Genomic DNA, 23,019 nt, shown 5'->3' on the forward strand with positions numbered 1-23,019 from the left:
GCTGGGGACAGCAGCTGAACATGAGCCAGCAGTGCCCAGGTGGCCAAGAAGGACAATGGCATCCTGGGCTGTTCCAGCAATAGTGTGGGCAGCAGGACCAGGGCAGGGATTGTCCTCCTGTACCTGGGGAATGCTGGAGCATGTCCAGGAAAGGGCAGTGATGCTGGGGAAGGGTTTGGAGCACAAGTCCTTGTGAGGAGCAGCTGAGGGAGCTGGGGGTGTTTAGCCTGGAGAAGAGGAGGGTTGGGGAGGGAGCCCTATTGCTTCTTACAGCTGCCTGAAAGGAGGCTGTAACTGGGGCAGGGTCAATCTCTTCTGCCATGTATCAAGTGAAAGGACAAGAGGAAGTGGCCTTAAGTGCAAGGGGAGGTTCAGATTCAATATTAGAAAGATTTTTTCACTGAAAGCGTGCCTAGACGTTGGAATAAATTGCTCATGGAGATGGTGGATTAACTCAAAGTATTCAAGATGTGTCTGGATGTGGTACTTGGGGTGATTATGGTGGTGCTAGGTTGACATTTGGACTAGATGATCATGAAGGTCTCTTACAACCTTGAGGATGCTGTGATTCTGTCATTTAGAGATATTTATGTACCAGGTTTTGAAAAGGTCAGTACCGGCATATTTTGACAGTTTATCCCATCTATTTTATGCACTTAATTTAAGACAGAGAGATATGCTATCAGAAAACAGGTGTTTTGTTGATCAGAAGGGTGACTGCTTTCACCTTGATGCTTTTAGACAGATTGTGTTGTGTTGAATCAACCTTTGATCTGCTTTGCTTTGACTTGACTGGTGCTAAAATTAAGTAAATTCTCTTGCTTCAAGAAATGTTGCTAGATATTGTAGTTGAAGCAATCATAAGGTCCTTGGTAGTTGGTTAGATTGCTTCACTGTATCTTAGTTCTTACTTTCCGTATTATAAGTTAGTTCTGAAAATCCTGGGCACACAATGAAAATCAGCAAATAAAATTAGAAAGAAGATTGGTAATACCCATTCTATGTAAATCCCATCTTGGGATTTAGAGTTCTCTAGAGTTGTTGGGGGGTTTTCTTTCTTTCTTGTTTTTTAGTCCAAGAAAGGATTTTTTTTCATTATAGTTTAAAACAGAAATATTTACCAGTTAGCAAGCTGGGGGAAAGAATGCACATCCAACTTAAAAGGTGGTTAATTTTGGTTCTTGAAAACACTGGCCCATCACCCAGATAGCGAGAGGGTTTCTTGTATTACGTAATAGGGGACAGGGAAAATAATTTTAATTCAGGTTGAGACTGGGAAAAGCTTTTAAAGAACATACTGCTTTTAATGGAAGCATTCCTGTGTTTTCTTGTCTTTGAACACATTGCAAGAAGTATCTTTCAAGCATTTTGATATTTGGCTACCTGTATTTTGTAAAGGAGCTTCCATTAAAATATTAGTCTTACAAAACTGTCCATCTTCAGATAGCTGTTTCTTGGGCAGTAAGAAGAGAAAGATACTGGTAAAGTCCATTGAACTGAAGTCCTGTATTTTCTAAAATAATACACTTAATGTATAAACATACTTGGGTTCTGATGGAAGTTATGTGCTGAGACAAGGATCAGTTTTGAATGGTAGTGTTGATCTGTTCTTGGTTTTGTTTTTTTTTTTTTTCTTTTCCTTCTAGCCCAACTGTCAGGATATGTATTGAGACCTAGAATATTCCTCAACTGACCTCAGATAATATGTTAAAAAAAATCACTGTCTTAATCATGTGATGTTTTATTGTATGTTTTCCAGAGTGGCAAAAGTAATGAAGGTTCCTGTGTATGAAACACCAGCAGGATGGAGGTATTTTTCCAATCTCATGGACTCTGGACGTTGTTCCCTTTGTGGTGAGGAGAGTTTTGGCACTGGTAAGTTATACATAATCAAAAATTACCACAGCATTTTAATTTTTTCTTGGATGCCTCAAGTCAAACACAAAAGAATCAGCAGGTTAGGTCTGTCTTGTGCTGAAACAGAGAACTCTCTGTTGTTCACATCTTGAGGTTCATCTTGTAAGTGTGACGTCCAGCACCTTGAGGCATGAAAAATATAGAAAATGGATATTCAGCAGTGGCAAGAATTCTTACTACCCTCCAGACAGCTTTTGGAGGTGCCTGGCACTCTCTTCTGACTTGAACCTAATGCAAAAAAAGCCTCACTGGTTCCACTGCAAGTCTTTTCATAGACTGCAACAGCATTTGGAGGGATTTTCCCTATATGGAAGCAGCATGTTTTTTCCTAATGTGATTAGGTGTACAGAGTATGAGGACTGGTATACCTGATGGTACATCCAAACAAAACTGTTGCAGGCTCTCCTTTTTGGAACATCACAACTGGTCAAGTGTCAGATAAAATCATCATTAGAAGAAATTCAGTTATATGTCAGTATTTGTGCTTTCCTTAGGTGTTACTCCCTTATCAGTCCCAAGAACTAATCAAGCAACAGAATGAGGAATGAATGACAAATTTGAGCCATCAGAAATATAGTATTGACAGTAAACAGTAGGGCCAATAATTGAACTGTGTAGTCTGTAAATCTACACAAATGTGGTTTTAGTTTATGAGAATAATAGAATAAATTTTGGATTGTTTCTTTTTTTCTTTCCTGGATTCTGGCACAGAAATTTTTCCTTTTTGTTTATTAGTAGGGCTATATTACAAGTATTTTTGAAAAAAACACAGACCAGAATAATTTAATAATTCGCCTGGCTAATAGTTTATTCTGTATTTTGATGTGAGTTTTATGGAGTTAACTGTTTCTAATGTGTAATACCTTGGCTGCAGCTCTTTGTAGAAAATTACTTAGCATGTAGTGAAACTTGATGAAAAATTTCATTTTGCTTTAATTGACTTATGTCAAGTATTAGGTCTGTTGGTTGGGGTCAATTAGAGAGCAGAATGCTGCTTTTTTGAAAATCATGGTACCTTTAAGCAGCCATAGACATGGAACTTCATGTATTATCTTCTTGTTTGCTGTATGGATCTGAATGGACTGTGATTCAAGAATCAAATATATGTTGTATTTCTTTGGGACTTATTTATAAAAAGAGAGTTAATTTAAATTTATAATGAATGTTAATTTCTTTTTGTTGTCAATGAAAACCAATGTCCCATGATTAGCAAACTGTATGCCTTCACTATGTGCTCTGAGTGGCACAGGTTTGTATTACCTTGGCTATATCTTTTGAATAGAAACTTCCTCTACAGCATGTTCTATGAGGTCATTGAGAGATGTAATTTGGGGAGAGAAGGGCAGGAAGATGTTGTACCTTTCAGAATGTACTGCTATTGTTGTAGTGTGTTGTTGAACTGCATCTCCATTAACCCATGAGAGATGTGAACTGGGGAGTTTTCAGCTGTCACTGCTTTTTAATACTTTTTCACTGGGCCAATTCTGTACCTCTTCCCTCTAAATACTGAAGTTGCTCTTGCTCATGCAAAACCAGATACTTATATGAAATTTGGGTGTGTCTAAGGACATCAGTATGACCTCAGCAGCACACAAATTATTTGAAAAAAACCTCCTGGCTTCATCATCATGCTGAAGAAAGTTAAGTGTGGATTTTAACTGGAAAGAACTTGTAAGAGTTTCGATGGTGAGTTCCCATATGTTGAAGTATATCTAGATACCTTAGCCCACAGAATACAGCACCTCCTGCTGCATGCAGGCTTATATGTAGAGGTATATAAAACAAACAGGAGTGACCTCTCTGTGCCGTATGCCATGACAAGCCACTGCCACAGATCTGTCTTTGCCTGGGGAGTTATCCTAGACCATCTTCATCTGATAGTGTTGAGTAGGAATCTTTCGGATGCTTTCTGTCTGAGGGAGAAGAGAGGAATCATTGGTTGTGCTTAGTAGAAGCCATGTCCTCTTTGAGGAAACTTGCAATTTAAATTTTATGGTGCAGTTATTAAAAAAATCAAACATCAGATTTCCCTTTCACATTGCAAAAGCATGTTCAGGTCTTGCTAAAAAGGCTGTCCCAAGTACTGTTGGACTTCAGCCCTGGAGATTAATCATATAGAAATGAAAATAAAGTGTTTTGATCTACTGTAACAATGAGGACATTGTGATCTCTGTAGGTCTGATTTTATTATCCTGAGTATCTGATTGTGGTTGAATTTGGAAGAGAAACACTCATGGAGGTCAAGGAAGTGCCTCTAGGATTTGACTGTTGTAGATAGGCAAAAAAATTGCCCTGACTTCCCTATTCATTTGCCATTGACTTTTTCTTTGCTTGTATCTTTCTGTGAGGCATTAAAACAATTGCCTTCTGTACTGTAGCCTGTCTTCCAAATTTGTCGGACCTAACCTCAGATTAGTCTCTACATTCCTTACCACTCTGTGCTTCTTATATTAACCTGGTTCTTATATGCTATTATCGATTCTTCAGATTCCTGATAAATCCTGACTCTTTTAAATAAGTGCTTGAACAACATATTGCTGGCCAGCATGGAGTGCTGGTCTACAGCAAATTCTTGCCATCCTGGTATGTTCTGATCAGATTAAATTTGTTGTACCTGCAGCACTTCAGTGCAGAAAGCCTCTTGACCTCCAGTTTTATCCAATTCCATCTAAAGGCAAATCTGGATGCTCAAGACTCAATCCCATGGGCATCCAGAGCACAGGGTTTGAATTCCTCAGTCCATGTGTAGTTGCTGTGTAAAAAAAGTATGTGACAGAAGGATTTCCTAAAGATGTTGTGGAGTCTCCCTCACTGGAGATATTCAATAACCATCTGGATGTAAAACTGTGCTATGTGCTCTGGCATAAGCCTTCTTGAGCAGAGAGATTGATCCACATGCCCTGTTGTGGTCCCTTCCAACCCAACCCAACCCATTCTGGGATCCTGTGATACTTTTGGGGCAAATTATGTAATGACTGTGATGTCTGAAGTTTGTTTTTCTCGCTGCCTCAGTTTCCTTATCATCTTTCAGTTCAATGCAGATGTCTGAAAAGTGTCCTCATATGCCAGAAGGTTTATTTGTAAAACATGTTCTGGTTTAAGATAAGCAGTACTTTAGCAATGAGAGCTGGTTTTAGCAAATATTTACCTTATTGCGAATCTTTCAGATATGTCCTTAGCTGTGTGACCCTCACATATTTCTGCCAGTATTGGGCATTTGAATAAATTTTACAGCTTTTGCACAATCATATCTATTTAGGGAACTGAAATTTGGCATTTCTTTAGCTTTCAGCATCGAATATTTATATAAGTGTATGATATAGTGATTAGGGTGGGAAATTCACTGCTCTGTGTAAGAGAAAGGAGTTCTAAAAATCCACCTACTGTCATCAAACTGCATTGGAAATCAATTGCTTATGTACCCAGGTAATCAAGACCAGTTGAAATTTCCAACTAATACAGAGCCCTGGTTTTATAACATAAGGGACTTTGGTCTGGCAAGTAAATAAAAGCAAATTTTCTGCTATAAAAGGAGAAAAGATGTTGGAAACATCCCGTACAGCTGTATTTCCCAAACATGTTTTCTGGCAGCTGATCTTGGAGCTAAACCAACTCTTTAAAAACTTCTTCCATTTTTGTAGTAGTGTGGGGAGCTTGTCAGATGAGGTTAGTATCTTTCTGGTTCTATGACTAATGCCCAGCACACAGTTCAAAGGAGGGCCTCAGCAGCAGCAATTAGTTTCTAAATTTCATCAGCAAGCTATTAATCAGGAGTAGGAGAACTGTGGGGCTGATTTATCTCTCTGCAGTTTAAGCTACTTCACTTTGCTACAACTTTCTTAGATTTGTTTGCTTCATCTCCAAATTCCCAGGTTCTATTAACATCAAACCCCTTCTCCTGAAAGTTTATATGGAAGAAGAACTAGTGGAGAATATAAAAATGTGCTGTTGCTGATATGAATGAAAGCCACAAAGGAGTTACCTGGTGATAAAAATAAAATCTAAACTAACCTTACTAACTTTTGAAAAAATCGTCAGATCAGAATGCCCCATAATCTCCATTTGCCTAAAATATTGCTAAGTTTCAGACGCTGGTCTGACTCAAGTAAGACTCAAATATGTGCAAGCAAAATGATTTGTTGTGAGTTTGTGAACTCCTGTAATTTTCTTGTTTTAAAATCACATTTACAGAATACAATATGATAGACTGGGATTTCTAAATTAGGGAAAAGCAATTCTCTCTTATTCATGCATATGATGCATAATGCTTGCTTTCCCTATCAGAATTGGATAGTTGAGATACAGACTAAGTTAGACAGCTTTCAGATAATAGAAAAATCATAAGATGAACATATTTGCATGATTTTGCTTTGTTTCTCAAGCTACTGCCTTTGAAGATTTTTCTTCAGTTTAAGACTCTCTATGCTGAGTACTTCTCTATGAATGGGAACATGCCCTGAGAGTTTTGCCAAGGCTGTATGCTCTGTGTCTGGAAATAGTAATTTACTGTAGTAAAAAGTAACTTTTCCTACTGTTATATGGAGACACAAGGAATTAACTTAAAAATAAGTTGTTGAAACCCTCACAGTTATTGTAATTTCCCCTACCAAAGGTGAATTAAATATAAAGGGTCAATCAGAAAAAATATTTGTAGACTCCTCTGTTCTATTGTTTCATCCTGCTTCAGCTCATTGAACTGAATCAGGAATTCATTAATTCTGGAATGTTTCAGTTGAAAGTAGCACTGAGAATCATCCTGAGGTTACTCAGAACCCCACACAAGCTGGAGGAGGTGTTAGTATTGCAACTTCAGGAGTACAGAGCTGCAAGGCACCTTTTCCTTCTTCCCTTTGTACAGGACAGGTCTGCCTCTGCAAATTATTTGGATCTATGGAGCAAAGAATGGTGTTAGCTGAACTGAAGCAGCAGAGTAAACTCGCTCCCTAGAGTTTCTACAATGTGAGCTAGGCAGTAGGACTAAGACAAAACAAACAAAGATACCTACAGATGACTTTTGGTAGGTGAAAATCAGAGTAACAAAATTGCATTAGTAGATTTTATTTCCTGAAAGAAGGAAGGGCAGTAAATACAACAACATATGTGTAAACAGTAACCATGCTGATGGATGTTCTCAGTTTCACTTCCATTAAGACTAATAAATTGAAACACTTTCTGGGCACACAGGATTATTGTCCTTGTGGTTGTATCAGGCTAGTATTTTTAATTGGCAATTTTTGATTCTGAAACAGTTGAGTTGCTTCTAGATATCCAGTCTATGTCTCTGGATCACATTCTTCCATTTCTTTCTTTTTCCTGAGAAGCAATGATTTATGTCCTCTGAGGGACATGCAAGGACAGGGAACATGCCAAATCTGCTAAATCTATATGAAGAATAATATATTCGGCCCTCTTCATATAGATTTATGCACTTAAGCCTTACCAGAACAAAGTTCAAAATGCAGCAAAGAGCTCTTCAGAAATGCTTCTGTCCATGTTCAACTAGAACATTTTGGTTCAGTGAAATGTGCTTAAGGTGTTTGCTAAATCAGAATGCATATCTTTAATGTTCAGCTTAGCCTCTTGCTCCATTGTCATGATATAGATGGTTTTGCTGAATGACTGCAGTGCTCTTCACTGTATGATTTGCTGGCCTGCAGGAGAATAAGTGGTCATTCATATTGGAGCAAATTGCTGAGGGGTTAAGCTTACCTGCATGTCTCCATTTCTTGCTGGTGTCTGTTGAGACACTTAAGCCATTTTGGTGGCTGGTGATAATCAGCAACAGAGATGACATTTTAGGCAGAACAGAATTTTTTCTGTGCTAAGGATGAGCGGCTGAAAGGAGAGGCATGCAGAGGCATGCGGGTTAAGAAGGAAAGGAACAGCCGTGGTTGGGGTGAGCCTGCGGTTACCAGGGCCCTGCCTGGCCCACTGGGGCTCCCCCACTGTGCGCAGGAGCAGCACCAGGGCTGTCAGCCCCAGCAGTGCTGCAGCAGGGCCAATGTCCAGCTCCCCACAGGCCTGCCGTGCCTGCCCATGCTCCCACGTCCTGGCCTGGCATTGCCCTATCCCCATTCCCAGGAAGTGCCTGATGCCCGCAGCTGGGATTGTCCCTCTGTGGGGGTGGTGGGACAGGACAGACCCTGGCTGCTCGTGACCTGCTGCTCCCAGTCCCCTGAGGTGATCCTGAGCATCCCTAGCCCCTGTGGTGATGACTTTCCCTGCTGCTACCGGAACAGTATATGCTTCAGGGGGAAGTGAATGTTCTAGTCTACGTTTCTCTTTTGGTGGCAGGGACAGAAGCCTGCACCATTATCTGGGAACAGACTCTTGGCTTTGGTGACAATGACTGTGACTCTGCTGTCTGCTTTCCCTACAAGTCCTGTCCATAGGACATATTGCTGGTGTTCCCGTAGAAGATATCCTTAAGCTGATCTAGCATATTACTGCAATGAGGGAGTAGAAAAGGTGAGAGATTTAAGGTTCCTTTAAGGACAAAACGCCCAAACAACGCTGTGATTCTATGCCTGAGTGTCTTTTGTAGAGGGGCATTTATTTTCCTTTCTTATCTGAAGCTATTTGCAAAGCTTTGGGAGTTCATAAATAACCCTGCCCTTTTTCTTCTGGCTGGTTGGCACTCCAGTACTTTCGCAGTACTGAAGCAGGGAAAAGTCAGCTGTGGCTCCTCGTGCAGGAGTTCCTCAAGCACCAGCCCTAAACTCTGGCTGTTGTAATAGGACACTGCTTTTTGTTGCAGAGACCTCACAGATTACAGATCCAGGCAGATAGTGAGTAGCAAAAAGAGATATTCTTACTATCATGACAGCTACTTTGCAAATGTGAAGGCATGTTGCTGTCTAAGCTCTTAAGTCTATCTACAGTGTTCTTGTTTTCTGTAATATATAACACATAGATATAAACATAATCTTCATGCAAATCTTTATTCTCACCTACAAGTGTTGAGTAATCATTCCTATACAACTTAAATATTGTGCTGAATAGTAATTGCATTCATTTAACCTTGTGGTAGTTAACTTAATGTTAAGATTAATGTTAGATAAAGAGTGTTGAGCTTACATGTAACACAAGAAGGATAAGTAGCAGGTAGACCTGTGGCAATGGGGCTCTTAGAAAATCCATATAAGCAGAGACTGTTACCTCTGACTGTTGTGCCCTCCCAAGAAGAGGGACTGCAAGTTCAAGGTAACAGCAGTGATTGACCCTAGGAATCATAGTGTCTCTCTGAACGTCTTGTTATTTTCCTTTTACGCCTTTAGTATATTGATAGTTTTTCACAGGATTAACAGCTTCAGTGCATCAGTTTATATTATGGGAGCTGTCCTCTGCCAGTAGCAAAACACAGCTGTTCTGAGAGATGACTGACTGTGTGGACCTTGCAGACTGTTATGTAAAGCCCAGCCATACAAAGCAGTCTTGCTGCAACAGGATTTTTGTATTCGAGGAAGAAGAATATTTCAGAAAATGGGTTTTCAGCCTGAGAGTTTTTAGATTTCTCTGTGATGGATTTTGTTAAGTATCTTCTAAAGACAGATAATTCAGTTGGTTGCCTGCATAATCTGTAGGTATTTCATGGAGTAAACAAAACTTCTGAATTACTGTGCTTGCTTTGTACTCATGGTTTCAATAATGTGTGACTAGACAGGAAACCATAAGGCTGCAGCCAAAAATCTTTAACCAAGTTTAGTATTATTATGCTAGACCAATGGCTACGTTTGATATCTCTTCAAGTTTCTTGAGAGTCTTTTAACCTTTATAATTGCCATCAGTATCTACTGAGTGTCAGGGGTCTTGGATCTTACTTAGATCTGAGTCTACATGTTAAATCATGTGGGGTATTCCAAAACTGTTCCTAGTCTTCATTGTTGGAACAATTTCTCTCTTCATAAATACAAACCTATGAAGGGATCTAGACTGGAGCATCCAAACATCTTAACCACTGAGAGGTATGAAGAAATATTAAAAAGGGAACAGTCCTACTCTTTGGTTTGCTTGGTTTGCTTTTTCCCTCCAGAAACATCTTTTCAAGCTCTTTGTTGCTGTCTTGACTGGAGGTCATGAACATTTTGGAACACATATGGAATGGGGAAGTTCTTTCTCTGCAGCTTGACGTCTGCAGATGGACATCTGCAGAGATAAGGAGATGCTGTTGAACTTGACTCTGATAAAGGAGAACATTCTGGCTCATGGCTGGGATTTGCATATCTAGCCCCGTTCTGGGGAACAGCAGCAACGGTGTGAAAACACTGTTTATCAGTGAGCAGGAATAATGACTACAAATGTTTTCATGCTTCTACTGTTTCTATTCGAGTACTTGTACATATTTTTATTTAACTTCGCAAGTATGGACTTTGTCATGCATAAATAGATCACATTTTAAGCATTAGTTCTCGTTTTCTGTCTGGAGCATGTCAGAGGTGCTGAGGGTAGAACTATTGATTACTGTTATATGGCATACACAGTTAAATGAGACATTTGCTCAGCCTCCTTACCTGGTTTTCTGATTTGCAGTGATACCAAATAATGTGCTTAATATCTGTCTCTTTAGGGTCTGACCACCTCAGAGAGAAAGATGGACTGTGGGCTGTGCTAGTTTGGCTTTCAATCCTTGCCGCTCGAAAGCAGAGTGTGGAGGAGATTGTCAGGGATCACTGGGCAAAATTTGGCCGGCACTACTACTGCAGGTGAGAAAAATGAGGAAAAGGCACTTATGTAGCTGGTAGGAGAATTCTGCTAAAATCATTGCTTGTTTAGATGTTCTTAGGTGCACTTAAGTGTGTGTTCACTGTGACTAGTGAATGAAAATCTGCCACAGATTATCACTGTTTTGTAGACAGGTTTTTCCAGAGGATTAAGTGTCAGAAAAGGGAGCTAGCTACATGTGTATGTCGCTACTGGCATATGAGTAACTGAATTTTTAAATACTGAATGACAGAAAGATTTCAGTTATTTACTTGTGGAATATGTAGGTACAGCTTGTTACATGATGTTGAGAAAGAAACATAATCCCAGCAACATTTGCTCCTGCATTTTTTTCTCTAAGTGCCAACATGTGACAGTTTTAGTGAGAACTGAAACCTATGCCTACTTCCAATTCAGGATAACTCCTCCAAAGATACAAACATTTACTTATTTTTATTAAGGTCTCAATATGGTGAGTTCTAGCTGTCATTTTCATCTTTGCTTCTGTCTCTCTCTCTTAATCCAGACTTTATTCAGAGGAGTTTGCAATTTGTAAGTGCTTTTGAACACAGCTATTCCTCAAAACTTGTAGCAAAGTTTTCTCTATTTCACTTGTTTGTTGAGCACTGCACTGATTGTGTCATTAAGTTTTGAAAGCCAGCTGTGTATTGGTGGTATTTTCTAGGCTACTTTAGAAATTGCATTTTCTAGATGCTTTCTGTTGATTGAGAGTCAGGTGGCCAGTGTAGAACTGTGGTTGCACACATGTAATGTTTAGATGGCACTGGACTTGCACATATGTGCTGGTTTCATTTGCAGTCAGTACTTGAGTGGTACACTCCTGATTTTTGAAGTAAGCAGTGAATTGCTTAATTGTGAGTTTATAGAGTCTCTGAAAGCAGAACTGTCTTCTCAGCACTGGAGACTTACTTTCTGGTTCTACATTTTTTTTTTTTTCTTATATATATGCAAGATTTGATTACGAAGCACTGGAACCCAGGACAGCATATTTCATTATGAGAGACCTGGAAGCTTTGATCACTGACAAATCATTCAGCCATCAGCAGTTTGCTGTGGGTAACAATATCTACAGTGTGGAAAGAACAGACAGCTTTGAGTACATAGATCCTGTGGATGGCACTGTGACCAAAAGACAGGTATGGCTGTAGTGAGGGATTAGCAGAGTTTTACAGCTGTCATATTGTCTCCAACAGTGTTGTTTCTAAAGTTCAGCTGGCAGGACTTTCCATTTATTTATGGGATGGTGTTTCCTTTACTGTGGTAGATACTGCATTTCCTACTTAAGATTAGCTCAGTCTGGATAAAATAATCCACCTTGGGTTTATCTTGTGCTAGCTGTACATAACTGGAGACAATAGTGTCACAGTGATTATAGGAGGGAGCTAAGTCCCTGTTGAGAGCAATGCATGTGCATGTATAGGGAGGGTTCCTTTTCCAGAACAGTGGAAGATATCATATGGAAAGAAGATCTTTCCTTTTTCTGTTTTCTGTCTGAAATCTCCACTAGCTACACATCACAAAAAAATATTAAAAAAAATTAAATTTTCTTATTTGTTCTTGGTGACCCACAGGATTTACATAACTGAGATGCAATATCTATTGTAGCCAGTAGCACAAAGAAGACTTTAGAAGGCTACTATGCAGGCATATTTGACTTCCCTAGCCCAAATTACCAGTTCCTTCTGGACTTTGTCTATACTGAGATTCCTTAGTTATCAAGAACTGCAGTTCAAACTGAGCCTTCAGTGTTTGGAAATTCATGATGTACTCAAAAGTAACCATGTACTTTTACCAGGAATAAATTAATATTCAAGTATCTTGAATATGACTATTAAAATTTGTTCTGATTTTATGCTGTTTATATTTTTATGGTCCTGGTTTCTCTGGTTTTTAAATTATTTGACCTAAACAGACATTAGGAAATTCTATTACAAGCAATTAAAACTATTGTCATGCCTTTCTGCTCAGAGTCTTCATAGTTTCCATTCATCATTGCATCCAGAAAATATAAGCAGCCTATCTGCTACTGAGCTACTTTCTTTTTGCATGTTACTACTGAAACAAGACATAAGGATGTTGTCATTTCCAAGTCTAGTGGAAAATTACAGGCATGGCTGACTCTTGACCTTTGTAATTTTAAGAAGCAGCTTGTGAATTTTCATTGTGCTTTTCTTTCCCTTAATTTTTTCGTTCAAAGTGCTTACTCTATATGGTAGTATAATTGCTAATCATATCACCATGTAACACAAAGAGAGAAACATGACTTGGCTTCTTTTCAGATGGACTCTGAAAGGGAGCCTCTAAAACCAGAAAGAGTGTGTTTCAAAGGGAGAAGGTCCTACTTAATCAGAGTATAGTTCAACCAGTTTGTCCTTTGACAAGGACACATTCCTAGCTTCATATTTCTAGCTTCTGCAGCCTCAGTGTGATTCTCCAAGCAGACTAAATTGGGGAGGATATTGATCTGTGCAAATGAAACAACAGTTCACTGCTGCCATTTTCCTTGGGTAGCTTGCTCATCATCTAAATGCAGTATGTCTTTTGGATTATCATAGGCTTTGTGCAGATTTTTCAGGTAAGTATTCAGAAGCATGTTCCAAATTTTGTTCCCCAGAGCGTAGGGAATAGAGATTTATATTCAGTGTGACTGCAATGTCTCATGAATGAGAAGCTGGCTACATGGTAATTATTCAGTGTTGATAAACAACATATTCAGGAAACAAACACAGCAATGAGAAAATAGGCAGCGAACAATACACACAGACTGTTGCTTCTAATTAATTCTATTTCTTGAAATCCATGAATGTTGTTTATCACACTGCAGTAATAAGACAAAATTAAATTAAACATTCTGTTGTTCTTGAAGACTGTTCTAATTTTTAAAGCTGTACTGTGTTTTTGCAGACATCAGCATATAACAGTGCTGGTTCTGGGGGTCCAGCAATCCAGGAAAGGGACCAGTGTCATTTTTGTGTAAAATTTGAATAAAGATGAGAGGTACAAGTTGGCCATTATACTAAGAGACAAAAGGCTCTAGGGAGACCTTATTGTGGCCTTTCAGTACTTCAAGTGAGCTTGTAAGAAAGATGAGGACAATTCTTTTAGCGGAGCCTGTTGCAGTAGTACAAGTGGTAATGGTTTTAAACTAAAAGAGTAAATTTAGACTAGATATAAGGAATACTTTCTTTTACAGTGGGGGTGGTGAGACACTGGAACAGGTTGTCCAGAGAGATGGTGAATGCCCCATCCTTGGAATCATTCAAGGTCAAGTTGGATGGGGCTCTGAGCAATCAGATCTGATTGAAGATGCCCCTGCCCACTGCTGTCAACATGATGACCTGATGACATCAGGACTGGATGACCTTTAGAAGTCCTTTCCAACCCAACCCATTCCATTATTCTGTGATTATCAAACAATGCTTTATATGGTGCTAAATGTGCTTTGGCAAATGCCTGAGGAAACAAAAGTTTTACTTAGGTTTTACTTATGCTTTACAATATTGACACACTGCATTTCCAACATCAAGCTACTGATAAAACTGGAAAAATAAAATCAATTTATTTTAATTCTTTTCTCTCATGTTTTAATGGTTTACTGCCCTTTAAACAGAAGTAGTGAGGATCTCAGTTTGTGCATTAGACCTTTGGCAGCAGAAGGACAAAACAGAAAAAAAGCTCAGTGGCTTATCAGAGGTTGCACTTAGTCTAAGGGTACCATTTACATGAAAGGAACTAGGATGTGTATTAGTGCATAGATGGTAGAATATTGCAATATTACAACTATTTATCTGTTCAGTTTAATCCTCTGGCCTTAATGGCCTTTGTGTACAGAAACCGTGGATCCAAGATTATAGTCTGTGGTCATGTGAAAAAACATGTTCATATATGCAATACAAAAGGGGTGAGGAGAAAAGAAAAAAAATATGTGAAGAAGGCAGCAAAGATCAGATTTTTAGTTAATTAATGAATTAATCAATCGTCTTTATTATACACACAGTTAATATGCATTAATTAATGTTTAAATTAATTGAAATTAATTAATACCTTAAGTTTTCCAAATTGTATTACAGACTTATTGAAATTCTTGCAGTCATATATTGATGCTATTTGAGGTGTAAAAACTGGCCCTGGTTTTGTATTAACTACTGACAACTGTTTTTTGATCCAGGGATTCTGTAGCTGTTTCTTAGGCCGCTTACCTTTAGTGATTTTGTAGCTATTTCTCAGGTCATTGATTTTGTGCTCTTCCATGCAGAATAGGAGCAAATCAAGTAAAATATATAAAAGCATTAGTAACAGAGGATTTGTTAAGGCGAGTGGGAGAGAATGGACAGTATAATTTTCAGTCTTCAGAGGGGAAAAAAGAGTAATGAGTGAGTTATCCAAAGTTGTGGGGAAAGGAGAATGGCATCCAAATGACTCTTCCTTTCACTTTTGTTTTGGAGCAGTGAATGGTGATTTGTAAACATACTGCCAACTTACATATATGCTGTTCCTTCTCCTTTCCTAGGGGTTGCGGATTATTTTTTCAGATGCTTCCAGACTCATCTTCAGAATGAGTGCTTCTAGTCATGTGAGAGCTACTCTGCGGATCTATGCAGAGAGTTATGAAAAGGATCCTAGCCAACACAATAAGGAACCACAGGTAATGCAGTAGCATTGTAGTCAGTAAGTGAAGCACTTCCTTGGTAATAGCAGTGGATACAGGTTTTCATCTTTGATCAGAAGCAACACTGAATGCTTTGACCTCATGTACTGTCTTTGTAGGTGATTTCCTTAGTGTTGTAAATGCACACCTATTGAGGAAGGACCTGCAGTTTTAATATATGTTGGTGTAATATCTGACACACAACAGGAATGTTAAGGGCTGAGATGTCTCATGTTAAATGTTGGGCAGTGACTTCAAGTCTATTATGAAAATTCATTCTAGTTTGAATTTTTTCAGAATTTTTTTAGAGTTGTGATTTGATTATGGAACAATATTTTAAAAATAAGATAACAATTTTTAAAGCAGATTATCTTAGACCAACTTAGTTAAGGCATCCCAAGGATTCCTAACAATCAGAGTACAGTTAGGAAATACAGATACCAGAGTCTAAACAATATAAGGATTCCTTGAAAGGGAAAGACATGCAGCTGTCTAAAAATTATATCATATCATAACCAGACTTTTTCCTAAGAAGAGTGAAGGTTGAGAGCAAGTTGCTGGATTGTCCAACAGATGCCTTATACAATTAATAAAATAAATCACACTTCACGTTCTCAGGTTCTTCTCAGTAAATGTTCTTTAAGTTGTGATATACAAGAGAGGAATAAGGAGATTTTATAGAGAAGAAGTCAAGCATTTGGCTTGTAGTAAATTAAAACCCTGTAGTTTTAAGTTCATGTAGTTCTGTGCTCATGATTGGAATGCAAATGCAAATCTACCAAAACCTATATGCTGTCAAATTAATTTGAACCCTAGGTAAGTGTTTGATGATTCACTAGATTCTGACTGTAAACTTAGTGAGTTTCTTTTTATGCTATTAAACAGTCATGTATCAGTCATGAAAAGTGTCTCAGTTGTCATGGAAATGTTGCAGATCCCATGCCTGCAGATATGATCTATTAAATTTATTTGCTTTTTTTTTTAAAGTAACAGTTTGCATCCTCAGTAACTTCTTGGATAGAATATTTAAAATGCTAAAGCTCCAACAGAGTAAAGGACCATATTTGAACAATTTTAATGATTTTCTGTGTATCTAGCAGGATCATTAAATATATTTTGATTGGGAGGGAGCACTGTTACAACCCTATTTGCACCTGCTGGTATACTTGGTTTATATGGTGAAGTTTTGGTATCTGGGGTGGCTTCTGTGAGAAGTTGCTAGAAGCTGTTAAAAAAAGACAGTTCCAGCTGGCTCCTAGATGGACCCACCACAGGCCAAAGCAATACCCGTCCGTGATAACATCCATAAGCAGGGTAATAAACCCACTGTGCAACAGCATCTGGGAAGGAAAAAAGGGGGTATTTGTGAGAAACAACTCTGCAGGCACCATGGGCAGTGCAGAATGGAGGGGGAGTGATAGGGTGGCCTGGTGGTCACCTGACAACCAACCAAGTTGAAGCACCACAGTTACATCAAATTTTGTTACAGCACAAATTGTTTATCAGTTGTGATTGCAATAACCATTAAATACAGTTCTTCTTGCTATGCCTGTACAGATGAAGGCACAGATGAAAATAATTCACGGTATGAGACAGACTATGAGTTGATTTTAGAGGTTTGAAGTGGACTTACAGTAACCTTGTGATATGTAACCAAAAAATGTCATCTGAACGTGTTTATTGTCTGACCCAGCAAAAAAATACTAGAAAAAAAAATACTAGAAAATAATGGAGGTTATACTGGCAGCATTATCTGGATAAACTTTTGGCTCATTGCAAATAAGCATGAGCATTTTAAAGTGGAATTGTTACTGCATTAACAGGTTTTATTTTCTGTAAGAAAAGTAATACTCTGGCAGAATTTAGTCTTGTGTGCCTCCTGAGGTAACCTATAGTGAATACTCAGTATTTTACATTCATTCTTCTAAATGAGAATGGAAAACAGCAAATGTTCTCAGTGAATTTTCTACTTGTGAAGAGACTAGATTGAGGGAGCAGTGGTTGTCCTCAGAAAATGAGGAATCTGCTGCCCTACTGTTACATTTCTTCTTTGTTCTGCTTGAAGAACATATTGAGAGTTGTGGATAAAGTCTCACCAGCAATACAGACCTTGTCCAGGGAGCAGCAGGAATGGGTGTGCTGCACAATGCAGTAGGAACCAGGCATCCACACCAGCTGCACCACAGGCAGTGCCCCCCTTGTCCAGGGGACAGTCCTACAGCAGGAAAGTGAGGAGGAAAGAGCAGCTCTCTGGTAGCAAGCTCCCTCAACAAGTGATAGATCAGATTCAGGTTCATCTGGGGCACCAGGAGATGGTACCAGAGACAAAGCAACATCTGGACCTACTCAGGAGACGGAGTCAAAGTCAAAACTGGAGACAAGATATAGCGTATATCCAAGCAGTCTTTCAGGGAAAGAAGCTGCCTATCGTATGGGCACCCAGGCAGCAGAGCCAGAGGTAAGGCTGGAGACAAGCTCTCCTACAGCTTAGCTCAGGCAGGGACCAGCACCCCTGGGACAGGCTGTAATGGGCCTTGGGCAGAGTGCAAGAGAAGGTCCTGACCAGGGGAAGGTCCTGACCAGGGGAAGGTCCTGACCAGGCTTATGACTGCCCTTGAGGATTTCAGAGTTTGGTCTTCTATTCAGCACACCAAAAAGGACTGTTACTACCAAGGACAGAAAAAAGGATGGAAGGGATTTTTTCTGTGCTGGTAACAGAGCCTGACAGATCACAGCACTTTTGGCAATTTAATCAGGATATTCACTGCCGAATCCCAGGGGTAGAAGCGTCATTGCCTTAAAATTTGCTACAGGGACTTTCCTGCATTTATACAGCGCAGATAGGCATTTTAATATCCAGAATGTCTCAGGAAATACATGGTACGGTAGACACCCTCCTCATCTCTTGCCATGTGCACAAATTCTGGGATAAGTAGCAGTTTCATGTCAATGCAATAAATTAATTTGTTTTCTCAATGCAGAGTATTGCACAGTTCCCATTACATCTCTTTCCTTGCCCTGGCTGCATGCTTTGCCAGCAACATGAGTGCATTAGAAACAAGGTCATAGATTGTATCCAACAGGCAGATGGCGGACTTCAAGACAATGTAAATTTTAGGAGATGGTCATGTACAAAAATAACTAAACATTTCCCAGGAGAACACTTGATAGTCTACAGTGAACTATGTAAAAGAGAGTGAATAAAAAACTCATATTTTAGGAAACAGCATTTCTAGGAAGGGCTGCTGTAGTTTTCCTCTGTTGTCTATTTGCTGTCAGTAATAGGAACACAGCATATACATAAGTTCTCAGTTAAGGGGAAAACACTGACATAAAGGAGTATGTTACGTATATACCTTATGGTATTCAAGAAAATTGTTACATTTTGAATGATAAATGAATATTTTTCTGTAATTGATCTTTGTAATTGAGGAGATGACTATATGTGGTTTTTGTATTATTACGCTTTTTCTGAAACAGCTGATCAGGAAAAGCTCCGTTTCATACCTTTTATATCATAAACCAAGACAAGAGTATTTGATGGTTGGGTGTTTAAGTAAATACTCATTTGGTTCTGTTTACTGCCCTACCTCTTTCCATCATCTTGTTTTAGATAATGCACTGCTCCATGTTTTTGCCTGGTGACAATTCCAGTCAAAATCTGAACTGAAAGGCAAAAGTACCTTGATATATATTTTGCTTTTTGCCACAAATGATAAATGCCTTTGTCTTGACAGACAACTCAGTCATGTTGGAAGTGCCACTTTGTGGAATCATTATGGTAATTAGCTTGACTTTGCCTTATACCAGCATCCTTTTTCCACCCCCTTTTCCTTACATACAAAATCTTCCACAACTAATTATCCAACTTTACAATAGTGTTCAAGTTCTTTTAGTTTGCTTCTGTAGTCTTTGACAATGTAACTTCTGATCTGCAAATCTTTCACAGATAAGCAAACACCTGAACTGCATTTTCCAATGTGCATGTTGAGATGTGCGTATTATTCTGGAACACTTATTATGGCACTTTTTGAGTTGAAGTGGACCTTCTTGACCTTTTATTCCGATTCATATGTAGGCCAGTATGTGTTGTAAACCATAGGTGCTAATGAATATAAGAGTCACCCAAACCATATTTTAGTACCATCTTTTATACAATTCACTGATAATACTTTCAAACTGGAATAAAGCATAGACACCTTCCTGATTACAACAAAAGAGTTCAGGGGAAAGTGGTAAAATATGCCAATAATTAGATGTTTGAGGTCATGGCTAAATGTGAATAGACATGACTTCTGGCTGTTGAATGACCATTTAAAGCAATTTGTAGACATGGACACCTGGGAGATAAGGGGTTGCTATTTTTTTCCATTCAGTTCTTCTTGTAAACCAATATCAACAGTGAAAATCAGGAGCAGTAAAGAAAAATTACCATCATACTCTCTCCAAAGTATATCAGAAACAACTCGGTGTTTTCAATTCAAACAAATCCAATTCAATTCAATGTGTTATTCATTTGAATGTTGTGTAACTTAGAGTAGTGATGCAGTCTAGATCTAAAACAGTATGGAAAAAAATGCCCAACACTTTTCTAAAACTGAAATGTTCTGCTCTAGAATTAAAGACCACTCCTTTGATGTGACTTGTCACAGGTGATGCCCCTCATCACTGGGCTTTCCTGAGAACAGTGCTTTCCAGATAGCTTTTACATGGAAGGTTTATATTTAAAAATTATTTCTCTAAGTATTCAAATAGGCACCCAGCTAGCATGTCAGAAAGCTCAGTTTGTTATAACAAACAATAGGTTTCTCTCTGAAGTCTTATATGCATTGGACCTTTATGCATTGGCATGCATCTTTTTCTAAGTGAACAGAGTTATGAGTTTTCCTAAATTTAATTCAGTTGTAAAAAGTAGAGATATATTCAGTGGGCATGAAGTACTAAATAAGATTTTGTTGACCTTTAGTCTCATTTATAACCTTACTTTATAAGGTCACCTCAATATTTAGTATTTGTACATCCCCACACGTCTTGTCCTTTGTTTAGCCACATGGATGTATTATTGAACTTGGATAAGATTCAAACAGGAAATTTCATATACAAAGAAAAAGAGGAATTATCTACTGTGGTTGTACTTGTAAATCCAGTGTGTTCTTCAGCATGTTATGCTGCTGTTTCAGGATAAGTGTTCTGGAAAGAGTGTCAGTAGTTAATAGTCCCCATTATTCTGATAGTGACTTAATTTGCTCTGTTTACAGTACATTATAATTTACTATGTGAATTCTGTCAGCAATAAATAGCTGTTGTCATAGAGTCACAGAATTACAGAATGGTTTGAGTTGAAAGGGATCTTAAAGATCATCTAGTTCCAATGCCTCCCCCCCCCGCCACGAGCAGGGACATCTCTCACTAAACCAGATTGCTCAGAGCTCCATCCATACCTAACTTTGAAGATGGAGAATGAGACATCTACAGCTTCACAGGACAACTTGTTCCAGTGCCTCACCAGCCTCACAGTAAAGAATTTCTTCCTAGTATCTAATCTAAACTACTCTCTTTCAGTTTGAATCCATTCCCACTTGCCCTGTCACTGCATAACACTGTAAAAAGTTCCTCTTTTTCTTATAGGCTCCCTTTAGGTGCTGGAAGGATGCAGTTAGGTTGCTCCCAGGCTTCTGTTTGACAGGCTGAAAAATACAGTTCTATCAGCCTTTCCTCACAGGGCAGGTATTCCATCCCTTTGCTCATCTTGGTGTCCCTCCTCTGGACTCCCTCCAGCAGGTCCGTGTCCTTTCTGTGCTGGGACCCCAGAGCTGGATGCAGCACTGCAGGTGGGGTCTCAGCAGAGCAGAGCAGAGGGGCAGAATCCCCTCCCTGCCCTGCTGCCCGCTCTGCTCTGGATGCAGCCCAGGAGACACATTTGGCTTTCTGGGTCATGTCCAGCCTCTCACCCACCAGCATCCCCAAATCCTCAGCAGGGCTGCTCTGATCTGTTCACCTCTGGGCTCACCCCAGCCTGGGCTGATACCTGGAGCTTGAACTTGGTCTTATAAATTCCATGAGATTCCCATGGACCCACTACTCAAGCTTGTCCAGGTCTCTCTGGGTGGCATCCCATCCTTCAGGTGTGTCAAGTGCAGCACTCAGGTTGGTGTCATCTGCAAATCTGCGAAGGGTGCACTTTATCCCTTTGTCCACGTCATTAATGAAGATATTTAATAACACTGGTCCCATTATGGACTCCCAAGGGACAACACTTGTCACTAAAGCCCATTGGGACTCCGAGCCATTGACCACTACCCTCTGGATGCAACTGTCAGACCAGTTTCTCATCCACTGAACAGTCCACTCATTGAATCCATGTCTCTCCAATCTAGAGAGAAGGATATTGTGGGGGACTGTGCCAAAGGCTTTACAGATAAATGACATCTGTAACCCTTCCCTTGTCCACTAATGCCACTACCCCATCACAGAAAGTCATTGGGTTGAACAGGCTGGACCTGCCCTTGGTGCAGTTGTGTTGGCTGTCTTGAATCACCTCCCTGTCATACACATGCACAGCTCTAGGGCCATCTGTTCCATGATCTTCCCAGGCAGAGGTGAGGCTGACAGGTCAGTTTTTCTCAGTATTCCTCCTTTCTAACATTCTTAAAGGTGAGTACAATGTTTTTCCCTTTCTCCAGTTCCCTTGGTATTTGCCCTGACTGCCATGACATTTCAAATATCATGAATGGCTGTGTAACTACATCAACCAATTCCCTCACTTGTGTGCTGTCTGTATTGGGTATTCTTCAACTGGCATCACAGTGAATCACAAATGCTGCAATTACTTCTGCTGAAGACTAGTAAACAATGTGCTAGTTAGCTGCAGAATCATAAGATTAGCAGCAGCCAACCAAAGATTTTGGGGGAGGAGTGCTTTTTTGTATTTTTATTGGAAAGGGCAAATCAATTACAAAGGAAAAAAATTTAAAAAAGGTTAAAAGTATGTCTTAATCATCAAACACTGAATTTCTGAAATGAGTTTTGAACATTGAGCAGCAGAGGGAAAAAACCCCTGATTTTCAGGTGGATCTTGTTTGGTATATGAAAAAAATTTGTTAAATGAGATTGTATATATGAGTGATTATAAAAGATGATTGTTTATGTTGTTAGATGGTCCAAGAGCAGGGAACTGAAATCAATACATGAGAAGTCCTGGGTTCTATATCACTTAATTGTGTCAAAATAAAAGGAATCTATATGGTTCTGTCAAGACATAAAACACAAGCACAAATGCAGTTTGTTAGACAATTATTGTCGCTTTGTTTACTTTGAGGCATTAGGGTTTTTAGCATGGCTCTAGTTAGCTGTCAGAACATACAGTATGGTCCATAAAAATCATGTAAAATTGTTCTAGTGTCTTCTGGCTAGAATTAATTTTCTTTTTAGTAGGTGGTAGAGTGCTGTTTTGGATTTGTTTTGAGAATAATGTTGGCGACACACTAGTGTTGTAGTTGTTGCTAAGTAGAAGTTAACCCATGTCAAGGACTTTTCAGTCTCTAATGCTCTCTCAGTGAGGAGGTCCACAAGAATCTGGGAGGGACCATAGCTGTGACAGGTGACCTGAGCTGGCCAAACGGATTTTCCATAGCACAGAACATCATATTCAGTGTATTAACTGAGGGGGAGTTAGCTGTGAGATGGCTGAGATGTGAGAACCGGAGATGGCTGCTCAGGTCAAGCTGGTCATC

At 39.3% G+C, this 23,019-nt stretch overlaps 1 protein-coding gene across 1 annotated transcript in view; it reads left to right on the top strand.

The window, feature by feature from the left end:
• The window catches only part of PGM5 (phosphoglucomutase 5), a 68,167-nt gene that overhangs the window by 41,697 nt on the left and 3,451 nt on the right, over positions 1-23,019 (top strand). The window contains exons 7-10 of the mRNA XM_062513097.1: positions 1,760-1,875; positions 10,484-10,619; positions 11,591-11,774; positions 15,149-15,283. Of these exons, the coding sequence (XP_062369081.1) occupies positions 1,760-1,875; positions 10,484-10,619; positions 11,591-11,774; positions 15,149-15,283 (571 nt within the window). The remainder of the gene's footprint in view (positions 1-1,759; positions 1,876-10,483; positions 10,620-11,590; positions 11,775-15,148; positions 15,284-23,019) is intronic.

Source organism: Cinclus cinclus, chromosome Z (genome assembly GCF_963662255.1).
Source record: "Cinclus cinclus chromosome Z, bCinCin1.1, whole genome shotgun sequence".
Classification (NCBI taxonomy): domain Eukaryota; kingdom Metazoa; phylum Chordata; class Aves; order Passeriformes; family Cinclidae; genus Cinclus; species Cinclus cinclus.